We start from the raw sequence: 23,290 nt of genomic DNA, 5'->3' as shown, positions 1-23,290 counted from the left end.
GGAATGAGATGAAAAAGCGTATTAGAGGACAGTTCCCATTTTAACCTCAGCGCACTACAAATTCTTACAATTCCGTATTTTTCTGACAGCAAAGATTGTAAGAGACAGTTTTAGAAGAAGAAAAAGATGAAAAATAATATTTAAAAACCAGTGGTTTAAGCTCTGTGAGGCCACCATATAGAGAGCTTCACATTTTCGACTTTGCTTTGGTCGCAGGCTATCCTCCAATCGACCTGTCTTCTCTCTTTCTCGATTCATTTTGAGGTATATCAAGTTCTATGATCTTTTATTTGATTCTTATTTTGTGTTTTTCATCTCAGTTCGAAATGTGGATGCGGTTTTGTTTGTGTTGCATTGAATCGTGCTCTACTTGATTAGATCTTTCTATTCAATCAAGTTTTTGTTTGCTTTTACTAATGTATACTTGTTACTACACATTTTTGGCTTAGGTTTAGTGCAGTTCAAGTCGTTCAGTTCGATTCTGGCCTCTCTGAGCTTATTGGCGTTTCATTCTGTGTTTTTAATGACAGTAAATGTGTATTTGTTGATGAATTCATGCCGTATCACTAGTAATAATTGAGAGAATATTGCTTATGGATATGACATTCATTATGATTCTTGACTAGCCTGATGGATGTTTGAATGGTTCCTTTGGATTGGCAGATCAATTGATGGATAATGCTATTAATTAATTATGTAGGTTTATGAATGATGCAATGTGTTATAAGACATTTCTATGAATCTTTTTTTGTTTAAGTGGAACCATATCAAGTTGCTGAGTTTGCTGCTGCTTTGTTAACAGTGAGGGAGAGAGAATGTCAGGTGGGGGTACACAGAACAGCCTTAGAAAAGCTCTGGGAGCTCTGAAGGATACTACCACAGTTTCATTAGCTAAAGTTAACAGTGATTATAAGGTAACTCTATAAGTTCTACTCTCGATGCATCCCAATAGACTGGATCTATCTCATGTTCTTGGCGCGATGTTAAATTCAGGAATTAGACATTGCTATAATTAAGGCAACAAATCATGTTGAACGCCCTGCAAAGGAAAAACATATCCGAGGTGTGTTCCTTGATGCCCTTATCAAGATATTCATTTTCTTGTTCAATTGAACGTGTCAAAATCCTCATCTGAACTTTACATTTTTACTTGATAATCTGTTTCTTCTATCTGGTATTGTAGGATAATAGTCATCATAATACGAAAATAAGATAATTTTGTCTTCTTAAAAGAATTAGATGGTTTTGGACTTTGCAGCTATATTCGCGGATATTTCAGCTACCATGCCTAGAGCTGATGTTGCATATTGCATCCAAGCTTTGGCAAGACGATTATCCAAGACTCATAATTGGGCAGTAAGTCTTCATGTTTTGCCGTCATAAACATTACAAATCAGTATTCTTTGCAAATCAACTGCTATCACATAAGCTATATATCTTCCTGCTTCGAAGTTCTACTAGAACATTCAATCTCTCTGTAGCTTTTTGAGCTTATTATCATCTGTATTATTGCGCAAGTTAATGTGATTTGAATGCTGGTAAATGTTACATTTGACATTGCGGTCTATCATACTTCAATTCTGTCAACTCTTATCAAAATCTTGGGAAAGTAAGATTAATAAGAACTTCTGTCTGTTGTAGACGTGAAATTGATGGTGTTAAAACCAAGGGTTCCTGTGACTGGGGATGATAAGCATTTATCTTGCAACTTAAAAAAACCTGTAACATTACTATAGAAACTGTTGTGAGGAATGGTGTTAGACTGATTTATGTACTCTAGGCAAATAGTATTTGCAGACTACAGATTTTCCATCTTAATGTAAGACGTGATATATTTCAAATTTAGATGGCTTGGGTTTAGATTTCATCTCCAATTAAGATTTGTAGTGCTTATTAAATTTGTTTAACGAACTATGATTTCACTGTGTAGGTTGCATTAAAAACTTTGGTTGTTATCCATCGTGCTTTACGGGAAATGGACCCCACATTTCGTGAAGAACTCATTAACTATGGCAGGAGAAGAAACCACATGCTTAATTTAGCTCATTTTAAAGACGATTCCAGTGCTAAGGGTACCTTCTCTGAGGCTTTAGAATTGAAAAAGACAATTTAAGGAGAATAAGAATCTCAATCTAAAACATTTCATGTGCTGCATGTAGCTTGGGATTATTCTGCTTGGGTACGTTCGTATGCCTTATTTTTGGAGGAGAGGTTGGAATGTTTCCGTGTACTGAAGTGCGATGTCGAGGCAGATAGTGTGGTAAGAAAATACTTTCTTTCTTGAACCTCATCTTGTGTTTGGAGAGTATAAGGCGTAAGAAGTCTCCTTGAGAGGCCCATCACCAATTCACTACATCTACTTGCTGTTTGGGTTTCATACAATTGAGAACACTGTATCAGCTACATTTTGGTAGTAATTTTATGGGTAATGGTGCAGAGAACCAAAGATCTAGATACTGCCGAGTTGCTTGAGCAGATGCCAGCATTACAAGAGCTTCTGTATCGCGTACTTGGTTGTCAGGTAATTTATGACACTATTTTCAGGTAGACATATTTATGTCCCAAGGACTAGGTTTTTATTACTGAAAATATTATGTGGTATTGCTTCATTTATAATAGAAAAACATTCAGGATTTTTCCTTATTTATTGTGGAATAACGTTCAACTTTTCTGCAGCCACAAGGAGCTGCAGTTCATAATTATGTAATTCAGCTAGCCCTTTCATTGGTAGGAACCTCTTACAATCTTTCATATACAGTGAAAGATCTTTACTCCTTTGTGGGATCGATTCTCATCATCCATGTCTTCTATCTTTTTGTAGGTTGCTTCTGAAAGCGTCAAAATTTATCAGGCCATCAGTGATGGTACTGCCAATTTAGTTGACAAGGTAAGAACTGAACTGTTTATCAGATAAGCTTATTGTAAATGCAAAAAACTGAAACTAACATGGTCTTAATATTCAGTTTTTTGAGATGCAACCCCAAGATGCAATGAAAGCCCTGGATATATACAGGAGGGCTGGCCAGCAGGTATTGGCACCATAATTGCCGTTTTCATCAACTTGTAGTACTGCTCAGGATAAGAGTTGAATAGACATGGTCGTAATTTTGTCCATTTTTGCAGGCAGAAAGGCTCTCTGAATTCTATGAAGTTTGTAAAAGTCTCTATATTGGGCGTGGCGAGAAGTTTATAAAGATTGAACAGGTAGTCCCTCCTCCCCATCTGTCCATAAAAAGAAAAGACTAATTTTCGTGTTTTGTGTGCTCATTTTGAAGCCTCCTGCATCATTTTTACAAGCCATGGAAGATTATGTACGAGAAGCTCCACGAGTTTCGGCAGCTCGTAAGGATCAGGTAGTGCCTTTTTTCTTTTTCTACTTCTCTTTTATTCATTGTTTTTTATGCTCTCCCAAATTGTTTGTTCTTCACGCTCTCATATAATCGGTTAACACCAAGATATTCTATGAAAAACACCTGAACTCTTTTTGGTACACATCATAATAAGCAGACTGCTGGTAATAAAGTAGCTGCCCCTAAAGAAGTTCTGGCTGTTGAGGACAAGAAGGAACCAGAAGTGCAAACGGAACAACCAGTGGCATCTCCACCAGCTGCGTCTCCGCCACCCCCTGAACCAGTGAAAGTAGAACCAGTCGTGACTGAACAACCTGATTTGTTGGTAAGCTTCTATTGTTAGTGAGTCTACTCCTAATATTAGTAGATTATGACATAATCGTGATTCTTAAGTGGTTACTAATTTACTTAAAATAATTTAACCAATTGTTTTCTTAAAATAAATCAGAAAAATGATTAATTTTGAATTCTTAAAATTATAGATTGTATTGAACAAAAAATCAACGGCTAAAAATGAAACTATATATTATTTTTGTCATTTGGTTCTTATATTCTTTCTTCTAAAAAACTCGGAACATATGAAGAGATTTTATTGATGTTATTGGACTCCAATTTAATTTTACACGGAGTTTTTTTTTAAAAACTTATTTTAATGCTTAAAAGAAACCATATAGTCTTCAGATCTCCTAGTAAATATGGTCGGTATTTTAAACTTTTCAAATAAACAGATACTGAAGTTTCCCTGTTATAAGTGTAGCTGTTTCTTTACGAAATTAGTATGTAGTCATATGATTATTCTAGAAATACGTTTTTGGGACAATTATCTGTTTTTGGTCAGGGTTTGAATGATCCTGTAGCTGAGACCACTTCCAATTTAGATGAGAAGAATTCTTTGGCGTTGGCTGTTGTCCCAGTTGGTAGTTCTCTTCTTTCTTTCTGCATTTTTCTTCAAATTTCAATAGCAAGCAATAGAAAACAATTCAATATGTGAAGTTGATATTTAGAATTTAGTAAAGAAAAGGGGAGCAATACTTTAGGCTTTTGTGTAGTAATTGGAATAACCAAACACGAGGAGTCGGCTCACTGTACTTGTACTGCCTGTGATCACAGCCGACCAACAAACCAGTTCTGTTCCAAGCCAAGTTAATGGTACTACAACTACAGGCTGGGAATTGGCACTTGTTACGGCACCAAGCGCAAATGAAAGTGTTGCTGCTACAAGCAAATTGGTACTTATCTTTATTTTATATACTCACTCATTAGACATTAGATTTTGCATTCATATTGGATGTATACACAATAGCGATGTAATCAGTACCATCGCCCAGACTTGTATTCTAGCATTTCATCTTAGATATGTCCAGGAGACCATTAGTCTTCTACTGTTCTAACTCCTAAACAACATCCCGTTCCCTCTTTGCCCAAATTTATGATATTCTGATAATGCTTTGAACTGATTGGCAAAGGCCGGAGGGTTGGACTTGCTTACATTAGACAGCTTATATGATGATGCAATCAGAAGAAATAATCAGAACGTGAGTTACAATCCATGGGAACCAGTTCCAATGCCCGGTACCATGATGCAACAGCCAATCCATGATCCCTTTTTCTTCTCAACTGGGGTGACTGCACCTCATTCAGTACAAATGGCAGCCATGGCCAACCAGCAGCAAGCTTTCATATTTCAACAGCAGCAGCAGATGATGATGATGGCACCTTCGCAACAGTCGAATCCTTTCGGAAATCCTCACGGGACCAATGCCTACCACTACAATCCGGGTATGCCTGTTCACGCTTCCAATCCTTTTACTGGTCTCATTTAAAATCATCCAAAGAAAACTCTGATAGAAATGTTAATGATCATGACTTCTTCAAATGGGGGGCTGCTAAATCTGGTGTATACAGATGTACAATATCTTGTGTATGAGTAGAAGTTAAGTTAGCTAAGGTGAGATTCTTTTGATCATAATTAGTGAGACAGGCTTTTGATTGATTATTTGTGTCATGAAAGATGGTAATAAGGTCTTAGATACTTGGAAGAATTGCTGGCAACATGCTTCACTATTGTGAATGATTAAGCAGGAAATTCCAAGTTTTTTTTCCCTCTCTTTAAACAGTTTGTCCTTTCTGTCTTATTCATTTCTTCCTTAATGGATCATAGGAATCTGTAAAATCTATCTTTAGCAAATTTATGTAAAACCAACCTTGATATTTATCCTTCAGGAATTGTTGTGGTTGTTATCATTTACTTCCGAATATTCTCATACTGTTTCTGCTAATCCTACCCTATGCTTAGAGATGATTACTCAATTTCGGACATGCCTCGGTAACGACATGAGCATTCTTCAAATTCTTATGCCTAATGCCCCATAGATATTCGAAATAGATAGCAACAATAATCAATTTTAGTTCAAACGGTTTCTCGAATGGCTTGTAGAGGAACCATTCCTTCTTTGACCCATTCGATATGTGCAATTCCTTTTTCCTGTCTTGCAACACTTCTCCCGGTCTCGGTTTGAGTTTAGAGAAAGGAACCGACTTTTACTTTTGACTACTAGATTCATATGAGAGAACACCACGCAGAATTAATAAACCACGAAACCTCTCTTTGGATTCCATGCAATTCCTCATAAGACATCATAAGCATTTCTTGTTCCATGTACTGTCAAGGGACTTAGCAACTCATCTTGCAGATCTTCTCCATAAATATGGATCTTATTTGACACAATATTTACCAGAATAGATCTGAAAATATTATTACTTAACCATACAAAGTTAAGAATGAGAAATAAAATTGGGATCTGAAAATATTATTACTTAAGGTAACAATACAAAGTTAAGAATGAGAAATAGAATTGGGATCGAAGATTCAATCTTCATATTGATATTCACAATATTTAAATAGGATACAAGCTACTAACTAATACCTACAAATAAGGAAAATATCAACTAACTAAATCTTGAGAATAAAATAAAATATACTACTCATCTTCAGATCATTCAGATGAGCTCAGTTGATCACTAGTTTTCTTCCGTTCCTCAAAGTCGTGATTCCAATTCAGCCACTTTGTTGGGCCCTTTACTCTTCTTTTGACAATGTGGACGAACATCTAATAGAAGAGTTTTGTTTCCAGTTGCAAGATGAGAATAACCAGAATCGACAATTCATTCTTCATTGTAGTCTATAAAGGCATGAGCATCTGTTGAGACATCATCTTGATGTACAGCTGAAGTCACGTTTGTTGGCTGGTCAAGAACCTCAATAGTTAAACAGTGTTCCCAAAATGGATCTGAAGAATTTTTACTTTCATGTCCAGCATTTGCTTCTAATTCCTGCATTTTGACTCGGCAATTTGACTTAATATGGCATGGCTTTCCGCAACGATCACACACCACTTTCACTCGACAATCTTGTTTGAAATGGCCAGGTTTTCCACACTTGTAACAAACTTTAAAGGGCTTCTTTGACGACCCCTCACTTCTGAATTGATTCACGTTGCTTGATGAAGGCTTTAAATGAAAATTTTGTCTCCTTTGACCTTTGACATACAACACATCTTCTGACTTTGGAGAAAGCTCGTTGCTGCTAGTAATTTGCTTAATCAAAGCTTCCTGATTAGAAAGCAAATTCTCCAATTCAATAACTGTAGGCTGATTTGCCAACCTTTGTATTGAGGAAATCAATGGCATAAAGTCTTTTCGTAATCCACGAATAATATAACGCCGTAATTTAGCATCAGTCACTGGCTCCTCAGCATCTAATTCTGAAATCTCATAACACAGATTTTTCACTCTAAAAAAATATTCTTCAACAGAAAAATTACCTTGAGTTACCACAGCTAGTTCATTCTCTAGAAATTGCAATCGAGCTGTCTTTTTCTGAGTGAACAACTTTTGAAGGGTTTCCCACACTTGCTTTGGTGACTTTAAATCACGAATATGATCAATATATTCCTTGCTAATCAAAGTTCGCAAGATAAATAAAGCTTTTCCACATTTGATCTTCCATTTTCGTCGTAATTCAGCATTCTGGGGAGTATTTGGTGGAATTTCTGTGTCATCACCTTCAATTAAATCCCACAAATCTTGTCCCTGTAGATAAGCTTCCATACATAACTTCCAATAATTATAATTATTGTCAATAAGCTTTTCCATAACTATAACCATAGAAACACTCCCAACATCCATCTGGTTGAGTAATAATGTCAAACCCTTGGTTACTAACTTGGCTTTGATACCTACACAATATATACCACTAAAAGATGTGAATAGATCTGAAAATATTATTACTCAACACAGAGTTAAGAATGAGAAATAGAATTGGGATCAAAGTCAATACAAGGAATGAGAAATAGAATTGGGATCGAAGTCAATACAAGGAATGAGATATAGAATTGGGATTGAAGTCAATACAGAGTTAAGAATGAGAAATAGAATTGGGATCCAAAGTTCAATTTCATTAGTGATATTGACAACATTTAAATAGACTAACTAAATCTTAAGGATAAAATAAAATATATTATTAATCAAATGAAAAAAAAAATATTATATCTAAATATATTTCATAACAAATATATTCTCCCAACATTACGAATATATAAGATATATTTCCTAACTAATTCAAATTATCAATTCTGGCATTATTCCAAATATTAACGGATTACGAACGACATTATTTCAAATATTAATGGATTACGAATATATAAAATATATTCCATAACTAATTCAAACTATAATAAGTTGCACTGGCATTATTTGCCACTGACGTGACCTTGGAAAAGTATTCTGTCACTCCATCGCCAGGGTTCATCTCAATTCCTTCAAACATGTTCTTGGTCGCATCCCATATTTCTTTGACAAATTTTTCATCAACATGCTTCAATGATGGTAGTGAACATCAATCCGTGGAGTTGTTGGCTGTCTAAACCTTCCTTCGTTCTTATTTCCTTCTGTGATCAGTTTCTTGCTGTTGCAGAATTTGAAAGACTGCTGCTTTGAAAATCAGACTCCGCAGAGGCTCTGGTACCGGATTGTTGAGAACACTAATGAATTTGCTCAACAAAACTGTGCTTTTTTGAAGATGTTAAGTTTTCAAATAATATAAATCTGCACCCATAGTTGAAGAAAGACAAAAAAAATAGCAACCCACTCTAGCTACAATTCAGCTAAGTGGTAACTGAAACTTAGAATCAAAATAATATATCCCTAAAATATATATATATGTTTTTAAAAATACATTAAAAAAATTGTGTTAAAAGGGTTTCGACCAAAATAGTATTTAAATTTAATTAGTGAGGACTAAATTTAAAATTTATAAAGAGTAGAAAGTAAATTGGATAAATTTAAAATTAAAAAAAAAAAAAAAAAAAAAACAAACTATTGGAAGAAAAACAATATTTTAATGTAAAATTAATTTTTAAAGTGAGTAAATGCAGTGGAGGGAATATCGGTAATTAACGGGCGTATCAGGAAGTCGACGTGGCAAAATCCAGGTGGACTAGCCGTGCAAATTTGGTGTGGTAGGGGTGGTTTATGGGAGAAAAGTTCTAGTATTAAAGCCACGTCAGCATCTTTTTATATATGGACTTCGTATGTGGGTCCACCAACATTAAAAAAAAAAAAAAAAAAANTAAAATATATATGTTAACGAAGTACCAGAAATTTCAGATTCGGCACCGCGGGGAAATAGGCGCTTGAAAGAGTTTGGAAACATAGAGATCAAAACAGAATTACAAGATAGAGAGATACAGTGCCGAAAAACGGAGAACGAAGGAACTAGACGAGCTTCACCGCCATTTCCAAAGCTCTCCGGATGCTCTCTTTCTGCCTCTCTTTTAATTTCGTTCATTAACTATCCGGACGAACAAAACCTGTGAGTAACCATGTCTTGGTTGTTTAAGTCTTTTCAAGCAAGCGATGATGATATATCCGCAGAGTCGCCGTTGAACAGTTCGTTGTCGTCGTCGGAATGTGTCCATTTCACCACTGCCGATCCTTCTGTTAAGGACGACTTCACCGCGCTTGGTGAGACGCTGAGCCGTCAGCTACGTGGCCTCTCCAACTTTCTCTCTTCACAACCATCAACAGCGGTGATTGTTGCTGCTGATTCTTCCGAATCGAGTTCAGATTCTTCGTCGCTTTCTCAAAAGCTTCAAGGAATTCGCAATGATCTCGCAGAGATAAACGGTGGCTTGAGAAACGGCTTCTCAATGCTATCTGTTCGTAGCAACAAGGCTGTTGGAGAGATTTGTAGGTTTGCTACTAACTTGCTGCAATTTCAGAGTCGTTCTGATGATGATGAAGAAGATGAGGAATTCGAAGACGAGTGTGTTGATGATACGCCAGGAATTACGGATGAGGTTTTAAATTTTGTTAACGACATTTCTTTGCGGCCAGAGTACTGGACCGACTTTCCCTTGGCGCTTGTTGATACAGGTAACTAAAAGTTTTTTGCTATTCATATTTGTGATAAAACATATGTTCGGTATTTAATCATTGGCCAATGAATTTAGCATAAATAGAGATTAGGATAAAAACATTGTGCCTGCAAATTGCACACAATGTTCTTAAACTAGAGCCAGAAGTGATCATTATTCATTAGAATGCTTCGGTGCCGCTAGCAATAGTATTCTGCATTTTTTCTCTGAGAATTAATTCACATGTTATGAAGCCTAATGTACCAATATAATTTTGTTGGATGCTGAAATCGATCTAGTATTTGAGAGATTAGGCAGGTTGAAATCTATATATCTCGCAACTAGAGACTTGGACATACTGCCTTCAACAATAAATCAAGATCAAGAACTAAACCTGAAAAGAGAAAGCAAAGCTATGTATTCTTTTCTCCATCTCTTTAGCTGATTGCTTTAATGCATGGAAAATATATGTTCCAAATTGGAGTTCGCCTGTTCTGTTTTTAGAGAGAAGTAGCGTGGGGCGTTGGTTTCTTCTAGATGAAGAATACCTGTTATCCAAGTATTCTTCCATCTTATCAGGAGCTTATCCAAATATGTTTCTGACCATAACCATTTAAAGATCATATAGAACTAACACTTTCTCCATATATGTTCTTTTATTCAGTATGGTATCAAATATGTCAAGTATGTGTCAATCCGAGTGTAGCTTAGAGGATAGGACACAATTATCATCTCAAATATTGATGATTCTACTTTCTTCTCCATTACTTAAAAAAGTAGGTCAAGTATGTCTTGTTTCACTTGGTCCTAGGGTAGACGACAAGCAGTCGTCTGAATTTGGTTGTGTACACTACAAGAATTGGTTGCAGGATGGATTAAGATAATTATCAATGTAACTAAGATCGTTTACCATCTTCTGTTAATGAGAATATTCCAAGTGATGATGACACTTTGATGTATACTGATTTCGGAGAGGTAGTTGGGGCATATTCCTACTCAGCTTACTCCGAAAATCCAGGCTGTATTTTCTGTCATCTCCCCCCTCAATAACAAATAGACAAGAAAATTTGGAGAACCTTTGTAGAAAATAATAAATAAAAATTCTAACTCTTTGGTGCTTCTCCAAGAAGCACATGTACTTGTTTCTTTGCAAGTTGGTAATAGCATGTCCTTGGTTGTGGCGTAAAATCTTCAGGTGCTATTTGCTTTATTGCTTTTTGTTTCTCATTTAATGTTTTGGTATAGCCTGAGGACGTAGATACCTGATACCTCTCGTATGATTGAGCTTTTGCTAATTTAGAATTACATCCGCCATAACGAAGGTGCAACTCAACCTTTATGTTAATTGGAATTGCTAATTAGGTTAGCAAAATCCATTCATATTTCCAACTCAAATTTTCTTTTGGTAGTGATAACGATAATTATTGAGAAGTTAAATTTCACATTGAGCACTTTGGATACGTAAGTCGGTTTATATGCTTTAATTTTCATTCACTATTAGCATAATGCATTGATTAGCTTTATTGCAGATTTTGAAATGTCTGACGTTCAAAGAATACACACTTCAACTGTTGAGCAATTGATTCCAAATATCTCAGCTCTTAAAATACAGCTTCAGAGTTCCATGAGCAATGAACGTTTCTGGATGATTTATTTTATATTGTTGCTTCCAAGATTCAACAAAGATGATTTCGAGCTTTTAGAAACCTCTGAGGTAAGACTTATTTCCCTTTTAAAATGCCACATTCTTCATTTTTTAGGTTGTTTGCAGATTATTATGAGTGATGCTTGCTGTTGCATTAAAGCCTAACTGGAATTGCTTTAGGATTTTTTTAATCATAAATTGATTTGGTTGCATTGACTTTTTTTTTTCTTCATAATTTTGGATCTTCCTCTTCTGAGCTAGGAATCATCTTGTGGCTTTCTGTCTGACCTTTCTATCCCTGTCCTGCAAGTTGGACGCCTTTACACATTTTTTGTTTTCAATATTTGCGTTCTGTGTGTTTAATGCATTTCAAGTTCATTGTCTGCTGACTGTTATGCTTACTATTAATATGTTATTAACTTTCCCCTCTTTTCTTTCCATTAATATAGTGCAACTACACTTCATGCTAGAATTGTACGGTCTTTTCATGCTATATTAATGCTAGATAATTTATATAACTTTGACGCATTCCAGTCCTTTATTTGCTTCAAACTGAATATTGTTGGATATTGTCTGCGAATTGAATATTGATATGTATGCCAACGTATTTGTGATGGTTAGATCACCATAATCAAATTGCACCCACACGCGAGAGATCATAATGATAAGCCAAATTGAATTGATCCAAATTTAATGGTTGGGTTCGACCTTTTGCTCTGTTGGTCTGATTTAGTTCAAATGTTTACAGAACTGATGATTATGTTTGGCTTTTTGCATAAGAAAAATGATAACGAAACTGTCCATTTATTTGGGATATATATTTAGAACTTTCTCTAAGAACATAGATATGTTGAAGATTAATATCATACAAATTTCAGTTTACTTAAAGGAACCGCATAGTGGAACTGAAAAAAATTGACCAGTTGGATTCAATCAATTTATAGACTTGTTTGTGGTAAAATTCAGATGTAGTTTTCAGAAAAGTACCAAGGACGTAGGTTCAAATCGATTTGGTCAAGTCCAAATTGAACTGATGAACGCCTCTAGTTTTTCACTTTTCATCACAGGCTTCTGTAGCTGTTTTTGTGATCTATGACGAGACTAACTTGATTACATAGAATTAGTAGGTTGACTTTAAACATAACTTTCAATTTTATTAGAGAGCGACAACCTTAATTACACTAATCCAGATTCTCTTCTGTTTCTGTTGCGATCTTATGCCTTTTTTTTTTCCGTTTCAGTTGGGTTCTTCTTTGCCTGTCTATAACGTTTAAGTAATTAACTTTGACCGAATGCATGATTGCAATTAACATGACTTTTACTTGAAGTTTCTGATTAATAGTGTGACATCTTTGTTCTTTTTTGGTAGATTGTCGAAGCAAGAAACCTACTTCTGGATAAATTTCAAAGAAAAGAGAAATCACAGGTGAACTCTGAGGATACTTGTGATAACAACAATTTAGTTTGTGGCACTCAAATGGGAAATATGCCATCTGAGGAAAAGGAAAAATCGACTCAAACCACTGAGGGAGGCGAAGGATTGGAAATTATGGATGGAGAGGAAGAGAATACCAATCACCAGTTGAAAATGGCAGATTCAAAAACTTCTGCCGATGTCAAAGAAAGGAGTGGTCTTGAAGGTACAATATCATTCAGTGAAATAGAGGATTATGGGACCGATTTGTCTGGAAAGTTCTCTGTAATAACCCCCCCAAGGACTTCTTCATCAACCGAGTCCAGTGATTGGGTTCATCTGCATGAAAATGCAGGCTCGAAGCTGGATCAGCAGCAGAGAACATGGAAGCAGGACACAGAGTCAGACGGTGGGGATTCAAGTGATTGGTTTAATGTGGATGAATTTGACTAAAAAGGTGGACGTAACCTCGTATTTCCCCAACCTCAACCCCCACTATTTTTCCCCCCCAAAAAGTTCGAGTTTAATAAAAACGAAAAAACCCTTAGTTTGCCTCTAGAGTAGAGTAGTTTCAAAGGAATAGGTCTTATTTATCTTCCACTTAGTTTCTTTCAAGGATAAATTTTGTGCATATGTTCTTTTCAGAAGGTGTTGAGATTCTAGTAGAGAATTTCACTCAATTGTTATTCCCTCAATTGAACATTCCAAACTAATTCTCTAGATGAGGTCGCTGATTTACGTTTAGGTTTTCTATTTTTTAAAACTAGGCTTACAGTATCCATTTATTATTGCAATTTTTTTTTCACTTCTTAAAAAGTGCCTTTAAAATCTTGGCGATAAAGGGTCGAGATTAAATTGTAATTAAATGTCCTCTTAAGAATTTCATCTCAAGGGTAGATGTGTGTATAGTGGATATAGACTTGCGTATCTTACCGACATATGCCACAACTTGTGCTAGCCACGAGGAGTTGATGCTTCCAGCGCCTGCGCCAATAGGCAAAGGTTGGATGAAAGTGGATCGAATTGACTCTAATCTGTACAGTAAATTTTGCTGAACAAGATTTGAACTGTATATATTTTAGTGTACGACTACGATACCGTAAAGGCACATGTTCTTAATAAGTGATAAATAGGTCACTTAGCTGCGTTTTGTGCATTCGTTTAATTGAAGCAGGACGGCAGTAGAGGTCCTTCGCAGAAAAATGCTAGCACAATATACAGGACGATCGTGAAAATGAGCAACAACGAACATCTGCAGGATAAAAGCAAACTGATTATTGTTTTCTTTGTTTCTATACGTTCAAAATAATAGTATGGTATGGGCAGAAGAGTGGAGACCATGATGTGTTGTGCCTATTTCCTAGCTCAAAAGAATTTTTGGGTTCCACATGAAAGTGCCAGGGGGAGTCAGTAGGGACCAAACTCCGATGACAATGACGGGACAGGATAATGCGCAAGTAAAATGATTTTTAGGGACATTGCGTTATCTTCCATCCAACTGCCACAAATTGCTGTCTCACAGCTCACTCTCTAATGAAATTGATTGAAGTTGAAATTGAAACCAATTATTATTGATAACAGAGAAGTACAAGTTAAGGGAGATTGGACAGCTTCCGTCTCCCCTTAAGCCTCAAACTATAACAAACCAAAAGCATATCCCTTGGCTACTCTGCTATAGCTATGCACGTACATACTTATTATTTTCCACCACTGTTTTTCTCTTTTCATGATAGATATTAATAATCTAACAAGTACTTTTCACGAAACTCGAACCTATTGCACATGACCATAACTTCTTTTCATGAGCATTTAAAGGATAGTAGAGAGTTACCTGCTAATCATGGTTATAACTTTGTTATAACAACTTATTGGAGTGGCATTTCAAGGGTATTGAAAAGTTACTATTGTTGGCTATAGGAGTCTATAAATACTCACAAAAAAATCAAATTTAGGAGGAATGGAATTGACCTTTCAAGTTGAAACTTTTGCCCTAAGAAATTTCAACATCATATTTGTTATTTCTAAGATTTTAAGTCATTCTTGTGGTAGATTACATCTGAGCCATTCCACTAAACCTTGATCAAGTTCGATAGCCATTCCATTAAACCTTGATCAAGTTCGATTGTAGAGTGACTCAATTTAGAACGAGGTTCTAAATCTTGATTCTAATTCTTTGATTTTAAAAAGTAATTTAATTCTAGTCTTATCTCTTGATCCAAATTTTATAATTTATTTGATTCAAAGAGTTATTGGTCCAATAAATATGATTGGGTGAGGATTATGATTACTCTTTTCACTGCCTAGAAGAAAAGTAAGGATCACAGTTGGTTGGGCAAATTTTTTTAATGACTAGTTGAAATAACAAACAAAGAATATATTAAAAAGATGAAAATTACATTAACCTATCATCAATTTAAGTTTTTAAATTTAGTGATGATTTGATAACATTCATACCTATTCTGAGGCAGTTGGCTGGAAGGACAAGTTTTTTTAATTACTAGTTGAAATAAATCAACTTCTTAACAACTGACAGAGAATATATTAAAAAGATGAAATTTACATTAACCTGTCATTAATTTAAGTTTTTGAATAAATTTTTAATTTAGTGATGATTCGATAATAGTCATACCTATTATGAGGCAAATTACCCAACTTAATAAGCCTATCATGATTCTACAATTAGAAGGAAAACATGGTCAAAAGCAGAAACCAATGAAGTCTGAATTCAATTTAAGGCAAGACATGACAGCAGACGGTCATTATCTATGTACTGCATGGAGTGACTATCTAAATAGCCTTATAAACTTATACCTATAATTCGCACTAATAATTTCTTAATTATGTAAGTTGAACAAAATATGAGAATTTTGTCAAAGATACTTACGTGAGTTTAAGGTTTCTCCACCACAAGGTATTTCTGTAGCGACGTGATTGTCTCTAAATCGAACAGCATTTCCTTGAATATTTGTAGTTTTATCCACCAGCAAAGCCAAGCGGTCACCTCTCTCCAACACTTTCTCAATATTATCCATCATTACACCCCTCACCTGTAATCACATACAAATGTTTGATGAATTTCTATTCCGGTATAATTTATGTATGCTGAAACCAAATACCGACCCAATGTGAACAAGTTTGCTTTAAATACAGTTATTTTAACCATAACATAGTTCTTTTTATCCTATACTGAGTGATGAAACTGAAATGCTAATATAATAATCTGTATCAGGCTCACGTAGATTGATAGTGGTTGTAAGAGAAGAATGTATATCAAAACCGCACCCACAAAGACCATCAGATGTTAATATTCTTATCCATCAACGAATTATTTCTTTAACGTACTCTAATCCTAATTAAATCCATTGTAAAGGATCAATGGTAATAAACAGTAAAGATTGATAGCTGGATTCTGGAAAGCACAGAGAGCTACTGTTAGATCAAACAGAATTTGAGAGCTTAACAAACAATTTTCTGAACTTGCCCGACTCAGTTCACCTAACGGTTTAGCCTATTGGCATTTGAATCATTAGGAATATTCTTATCCACCATCGAAGCCTTTCTTTTATGTACTATGAATTATATAGATAATCAAATCCATTGCTAGAGCCGGTAAATATCAGTAACGATTATTAGATAAATTTTGGAAACTAGGAACCAGTATTTCAAATGATCGATAAGATCAACAACTTAGTTAGACCAAAAGAGTTTATAAGATAATTTTGAACTTGCCTGACTCATTTCACCTTTTAAGCGGTTTAGCCTATCTGCATTTGGATCATTTGAAAAATGGTCCATCTGTTGGCTAAGAATCCTTGAAAATTCATCGTTCATTGCATATGCAGGAGCTGAAAGAATTGTACGAGCGTAGGTCTTTACAAATCTATGATGAATATCTTCGAGAAATGCAAAAGGAATTCTCCCTGCACAAATATTGAAAGAAGTTTAACTATCATCGGTTAATGAGAATACTCATCTCCGATCAAGGTGACGATGAAACTACGAACTTGGAGAAGAGTTAGATATAGACAATATGAATGCTACTGAAGCAGTCATTTTATACAGGTGAAGAAAATATCCATTACAAACAAGTAGACTCAAATTGAGACAAATCAACAAGAACTAAAGCAGCGATATTGCAATAACAGCATGTACTGTTTAAAAGAAATTGATTCAATGTTCATAAGCTTAGAGTTCGAAATTTTGAACGAAGTATGATTTGGTTGCATTCTGTTTCAAGGAACTAAACTATCAAACGGAAACCAAACAGAAAATGCACTTTCGCGCAGAAGTTTTCAATCAAAATTGCAATGCAACCTCGAAATCTCGTCGACTAACTTTTTCTTGCAATTCACCATCAAATCCGAGTGACAAAAAAAATGATTATATAGGAAACTATATGTAACGGGACCAATTCTTTACCTCCTCAACATTTATATGGCCTAAAGAGTAAAGTTGAGAGCGCTAATCAAGAAATGATTTAAAACAAATCCGTCCGAGCAAACAGTTACTTCTGTCCTCAAGAACAATAAAATTCGGTCAAAAAATTACAACACAAACAGAGAACCGACCGAATTTTCGGTTTAGCAGCCGATAGAATTGTGTTTTACGCTCGTGACAATGGCATCTACCGTTCTTACGCATCCACTTGGTTGGAACACATAGAATGAGGAAAACAATAAAGTCATCACAAATTTTCCCGCAGTTTCCGATCTACAAAGTTCGTTTGAAATCGAATGGATAGAAATCGATGCAAAGTGCTCAGAATCACTTATTAAAACGATAACATTGCAAGAACTATTGGAAAAAGATTTTCAGAACGCGTTTTCAGTCCTCAAGTCTCACTAAGAAGACCTATTGTTATCTCTATTAGGAACCGTACCACGACGGCTCGTGGATACGAATTTCGAACTAAGTTGCAGAAAAACTCGAAAGATTAAATCATTCACTTACTTCCGGATGCTTCGTCGGCCATGCAAAGAACGGTAAGGCCATCGGTCCTCTTGACGTGAAAGATGTAGCGATCGTGAGAAAATGACGCATTGCTATCATCGTCTCCCTGCTTCATTTTCTCCATAATCTGCCTCGCAATGACGCTCGCATTCGTCTGTGTAAAGCTAAACTCCGCCAAAACAACGTGTCCTCTGGCCACCATTCCATGAAGAATCGCCATCGCTCCTCTTAACAACTAAAAACCTATTAGTATCAAGACCTCATTTACAAGAAAAGAGGAGGAGCTCAGAGGCCAGAGGCATCTGGATTTGCAAACCGGAGTTAATTTCACAGATATCGTTGCAGCGGAAGGAGAAGAATGAAAGATTTCTGTTCTTTCCCGAGGCGGAGATTTAAGTGTCGTAGTGCAAAGCCAATGGCGTTACGCGATGCCGTCCGAGCCTACCCCGAATTTGGCGGGAAAAACTTGCGTTTGTAAATCAGCGGGTAGAATCGTGGTTGGTAGCTATATAATTTAAATTTTATAATAATTTAATTTTTAAATTTTAGTACATATTACTGTAAATCTATGTTTAAAAAAATATATTATTTAAAAAAGTTTAAAAGGTATTTTCTATAAATAAAAAAATAATAACATTTTAGATCCAAAACTATATTTTTTTAAAAATTTAAAGATATTATTAAAGCTTTTCAAATTTGAGTGATTTTTTTTTTTTTATATAGTAAAGTTCAAATGTATTTTTATTAATTTAGTATTTTTATTAAAATTAAACAGATCACTCAGGCCAAGTTTTCAGATAAAAAATTCATGTCACGTTAATTATTAATTGACCTATGAAAATATCATAGTATTATTTATTAGCAAAGTAGCACCACACAAGGGCTATTCAAATGGAATTAATTCGACTTACTACATGTTATGGGTCAATGTCAAACAGGTTTGTGGATTTGAACCTATCCAAGTTTGGTAGGCCTACCTATACCAAAAGATCGAATCGAGCATCTCAATTGATTACTTATAAAGAAAATACACCCATAATCGATCAAAGAGCACAAGTTAAAGGCTCGTCAAAGATTTGTAAGACTGATATGAGTGTCTCAATTAATTATTCATAAAGAAAAGGCGCCCTGAATTGATCGATGAGCCCAAGTTAAGTTTGTAAGACCAAAGTGAGAATCTCAATTGATTACTCAGAACGAAAATACGCCCCGAATCGACCAATGAGCCCAAGTCTAAGGCTTGTGAGACCGAATTGAGCACTCTCAGTTGATTACTTACAAGAAAAATACACCCTGAATCAATCGATGAGTCCAAGTCGAAGGCTCGTCAAAGGTTTGTAAAACCGAATTGAGCATCTCAATTGATTACTCATAAGGAAAATACATCATGAGTCCATCGATGAGCTTAGGTCGAGGCATCCAATATCCCATCGCTAACAAAGTTGACCTCTTACACTGCTATGACGTTATTGATGGGACGAGTATTACAAATATGAGAGTTCACATTTCATTCAATGAGTGCATAACACAACTTCACTTTGTGTTTTATAATAACTTAAGTATCATATTAATGTTAAAGATCTCTTTTATGCAACGAGACTCGAGTCAGAACCTTCAAACTCAACCCCAATAAAACTAAACATTTCACTTCGAAACACTTTCTTTCAAAAGACATGCCAAACACGTATTCAATTATAGATCCTATACTTCAAACCATTTTCACAATCTACCATCTTTTGAGTTAGCCGGTTCTTCACAAGTAGTCCTACTATTATCATACGTTCTTTATCTGCCACTTTCCCAACAAGTACCAAATGGCTCTCCATCCCACACATTTGAACTCAAAAAATAAGTGAACGTTCATGAATCATATCTAAGGCTTTCGTCTTAGAGTTCTTTGTTCATATTTGACAATATATTCTTTCTTCAAAAACATATCTATCGTTCACTAAAACAATTCAATCGATGATTTTTTTCTTAAAAAAAAAAAAAACACATAATGTTTTGTAACATAGTGTTATATATATTATATTTCTGGTAATTGATTAATTTAATTTTGATTCAATATAGTATTATAGTAAAAAATATAAATTAGTCTTACCTTAAAGTGTCTTTAAATACGTTTCAAAAGTATTCTGAATTACGCAATCGAGTACAAAGTAAATTTTAAAAGTTACCTTTTTCTTTTTTTATAAAAGAAATTTAAAAGGTACTTTTAAACGTGAATTTAAAAATAAAAAAATAATAAGTTTAAAGGGGGGACATGGTGGGGTCCACGGAATGTGTGGTAGAAATCAACTGATGTACTTTCACACAAGTGGGCTTTCATAAAAGGAAGAAGAGCCACTCGATCGTAGATCTCCGTCCTGCATCCACAGCCATCAGTAGGAAAGAAGAAATGTTACTCTACGCGACACCGCACACAACAAAAGCCCATTAATAGCTCTGCCATCCCCTTCCCATGCAAAGTCAGGAAACAGCTCTGATTTTGTGTCGTCTCATTTTTCTGAATAATTAGCCAATATAGCCAATTTTTATTAATTACCAACCTCTTGAAGCATCAATATCTCCCTCCATATATATTATATTATATTATATATATCAAAAAGTTCCCTTACATTATTGCCTTCCTTTAAAAGTAAATTGAGATGCTTCTAATTATAGACGCCTTAAATTATTACAAACTACGTCAATTTCATATAATGTTTATAAAACAGTAAGTATAATATTATTATAGAATAAAAAATTGAATTTATCAACCTAGTATATTAGTAATAACTCCAATCATTTGGTATATATATATATATATATATTTTTTTTGTGTATTAAACAAAATTTTAGAGTTAGTTAAGAAATTATATTTAAAAATTAAATGAGTAAATTAAATAAAATAAGATAAAATGGGAAGGAGAAGATATTGGAGAGGAAAGAAAGAAGCAATCACATCAATGATGAGGACAGCAAAATCACGGATCTCACAAGGTTACAAAAAACCATACAGCTTGATCTCTTTTAACCTCATTCCACCCATGGCTCACACACCTTTCCTTCACCATCCACCCACATGCCTCTCTCTCTCTCTCTCCTCTCCTCCCTTCTCTCTCCTCTCGTCCTTCACACCAACACTTTCCACTGTACACTCACGTTAATTCAAATTTTCCTACAAATACAAGCATCGTTTTTAAATTATAAGACGGATGGCAATACGTAACGGGTCAAAACGGATAATGTCTGGTAATGGTGAGTTCGGGCGGTTACAAATAGTATCAGAGTCAGACACCAAATGGTGTGCCATCGAAAACACTGGCTCCCAAAGGAGGTAAGAGTGTGGAAACCTCTCCCTAACATGCAAGTTTTAAAATCGTGAAGGTGACGGCGATATGTAATTAGTCAAAGCAGACAATATCGGCTAGCGATGAGTTTGAGTTGTTACATTCTCCCTCTCCCGTCCTTCCTTTATGCAATTCTTTTTTGCTCTGTTTACAAATGAAAATAATGCATCACCGTAGAGGCCTTCAATTTGGTATTTATTATTTCAAAAGTTTCAATGCGTCGCCATAGAGTCATTCAATTTGGTATCTATTATTTCAAAAGTTTCAATTTGATCCGTCTATCATTTGTCGTTTACATGTTTTCTCTTATTTTTACTTAGCCCTAAACCCTAATACAATAAATTATTATTTCAAAACGTGATAATTTATTACTCAATACAATAATAGTCAAATAATTTATAAGATTGGATCAAACTATAAATATCTAATGGTATAATAGCTCAAGCCTAAAACTATCAAATATGGTCCTCTTTGCACTTTTCATTTAAAGGCTTCCCCTCATGGTTTTAAAACGTGTATACTAGGGAGAGATTTTCAAACGTGTATACGGGTTTGGACGATTACAAATTGAACATAATTCAACTCATTGGAATCTTTTCCATCCACGTAGTAAGTTAACGAAAATAAAAATGACATTTGTATGGAGACGAAGCGTTAAAGACGTCGGGATTTGAGGTAAAAAATGAAGGATATTATAGATATGTGGAGACATTGGTTGTTGTAATATACATCTTTGTGGTGTGACCTGTTGTTGTAGCTACCATGCATGGGCACCCCCACATGCCTGCTAGCTGTATGCTATCTCTCAAATCCCTCTCGCTGCTTTGTTTTCGTGTTCCAATTAGGCAAACGGGCAAACAGATTGACACAACAAACGCTAGCTACCTGCCTACCTACATCTATAGCGAACTACAAGAAACGCCGTTGGAATCAGCGGTTTAAGCTTTGAGCTGAACAATTATTGTTCTTCCGAAATTCCCATGCAAAATTATGAAGGAATCGGCGTGAATGAGCTGGTTCACATTAATTGCTACCTTTTTAATTATTTCGCAAAAATCCACACTCTATTTATTATTCGCTCTCAATTGTTCAACTTTCAGTATCATTTTGTTTTTTTTTTTTTCTTTTTTTTTTTATATTATTGAAATGTGCAGTGTTCATAGATTTGTATTATCGAGGACCCCATTGCTTAATCATTGCAGGGATAGAGGGTTTCTATTCTCATAATTGAAATGAATTAGGATCCCATGTTCTACTGTTTGATGACATTTGTTACATTAATCTCTCTTAAGAAGATAAAATCGAAAGGAGTAGAGAAAATAGATCGAGATAATGTTTGGGTGCTACAACGTTGAAGTAACTTATAGACATAGTCTAATCCGAGTGCTAACAGATGTTGTATGTTTTGACCTGTTAAGTATTATCTTCGGCTGGTTTCTAGACTCTTGTCAGAAATGTTTTGTTTCTCTCTGGACTTTAAAATTCACCTCCTTCATGGTTCAATGTCTTCGTTAGCACACCGCTCGAAAATTGGCTCTGATACCACTTGTAATCGTTATAGTCCATTACATATCGTCATCAGCCTCATGGTTTTAAAACGTGTTTATTAGAGAGAGATTTTCACACCCTTATAAGAAACGTTTTGTTTCCCCTCTTAGACCTATGTAAGATCTCAATCCATCTCCCTTGCGGCCCCATACCCTCCACTGGCACACTTTTCGGTGTCTGGCTCTAATACCATTTTTAACAGCTCAAGCCCACTGCTAGCAGATATTGTTCACTTTGGGCTCATTATGTGTCGCTCACAGTTTTTTTAAAATGTGTCTACTAAGGAGAGGTTTCCACACCCTTATAAGAAATGTTTTGTTTCCCTCCCCAACTCATGTTGAACCACACACGATAGATTGATCTCTTCTTTGTTTAATTATGGGAGAACAAATCTGATTGTTTTTTTTTCAATTTGTTGAAAATTACTAACCCTAGTTTTGGTATTTTGATTATTATTCCCGTCCTTCGAGAGAGAGACAAGAAAAATTACCAAAAATTACCAACTTGACCTTTGTAGGAATAATCCATAATAATGAATTTGTGATATTATCACAAACAAAATTAGATGTTCCTAATCTTACTTCACCATTTCATTTAAAGAAAGAAATGATTCCAAAAAATCAACCTTTCGTTTA

The 23,290-nt window shown here is 35.1% G+C and overlaps 2 protein-coding genes and 1 pseudogene across 3 annotated transcripts; 2 read left to right on the top strand and 1 right to left on the bottom strand.

The window, feature by feature from the left end:
- Nucleotides 1-91: 91 nt before the first annotated feature.
- LOC111794005 (putative clathrin assembly protein At5g35200) lies at nt 92-5,594 on the top strand. 2 transcript variants are annotated; one of them, XM_023676106.1, is made up of 16 exons: nt 92-264; nt 803-914; nt 994-1,063; nt 1,259-1,356; nt 1,931-2,072; nt 2,160-2,260; nt 2,438-2,521; nt 2,677-2,727; nt 2,822-2,887; nt 2,964-3,029; nt 3,124-3,204; nt 3,276-3,353; nt 3,508-3,675; nt 4,189-4,267; nt 4,461-4,579; nt 4,817-5,594. In XM_023676106.1, exons 2-16 carry the CDS (start codon nt 816-818, stop codon nt 5,171-5,173), a joined length of 1,659 nt encoding a protein of 552 aa, XP_023531874.1. In that variant the 5' UTR covers nt 92-264; nt 803-815; the 3' UTR covers nt 5,174-5,594. The 2 variants fall into 2 exon arrangements, with proteins under 2 accessions (XP_023531874.1, XP_023531875.1); XM_023676107.1 differs by lacking the exons at nt 92-264; nt 994-1,063 and having other exon boundaries at nt 823-914.
- A 3,477-nt stretch (nt 5,595-9,071) lies between these two features.
- LOC111793348 lies at nt 9,072-13,278 on the top strand. Its single transcript, XM_023675193.1, has 3 exons — nt 9,072-9,785; nt 11,296-11,480; nt 12,781-13,278. The coding sequence occupies exons 1-3, from the start codon at nt 9,233-9,235 to the stop codon at nt 13,276-13,278; spliced, it is 1,236 nt and encodes a 411-aa protein (XP_023530961.1). The 5' UTR covers nt 9,072-9,232.
- Nucleotides 13,279-13,828: 550 nt separating this feature from the next.
- On the bottom strand, nt 13,829-18,263 carry LOC111792154 (annotated as a pseudogene).
- Between the last annotated feature and the right edge of the window lie 5,027 nt (nt 18,264-23,290).

This window comes from Cucurbita pepo, chromosome LG04, assembly GCF_002806865.2.
Source record: "Cucurbita pepo subsp. pepo cultivar mu-cu-16 chromosome LG04, ASM280686v2, whole genome shotgun sequence".
NCBI lineage: Eukaryota > Viridiplantae > Streptophyta > Magnoliopsida > Cucurbitales > Cucurbitaceae > Cucurbita > Cucurbita pepo.
Note: the sequence above shows the minus strand (reverse complement) of the source record. Positions and strands in the feature narration are given on the sequence as shown.

Bases quoted from the DNA above. Each gene is read 5' to 3' on its own strand.
- LOC111793348 (XM_023675193.1), top strand. From the start codon at position 9,233: ATGTCTTGGTTGTTTAAGTCTTTTCAAGCAAGCGATGATGATATATCC. The intron at 9,786-11,295 runs GTAACTAAAAGT...GCTTTATTGCAG, and splicing joins CTTGGCGCTTGTTGATACAG to ATTTTGAAATGTCTGACGTT. The intron at 11,481-12,780 runs GTAAGACTTATT...CTTTTTTGGTAG, and splicing joins AGCTTTTAGAAACCTCTGAG to ATTGTCGAAGCAAGAAACCT.
- LOC111794005 (XM_023676106.1), top strand. From the start codon at position 816: ATGTCAGGTGGGGGTACACAGAACAGCCTTAGAAAAGCTCTGGGAGCT. The intron at 915-993 runs GTAACTCTATAA...TGTTAAATTCAG, and splicing joins AAGTTAACAGTGATTATAAG to GAATTAGACATTGCTATAAT. The intron at 3,205-3,275 runs GTAGTCCCTCCT...CTCATTTTGAAG, and splicing joins AGTTTATAAAGATTGAACAG to CCTCCTGCATCATTTTTACA.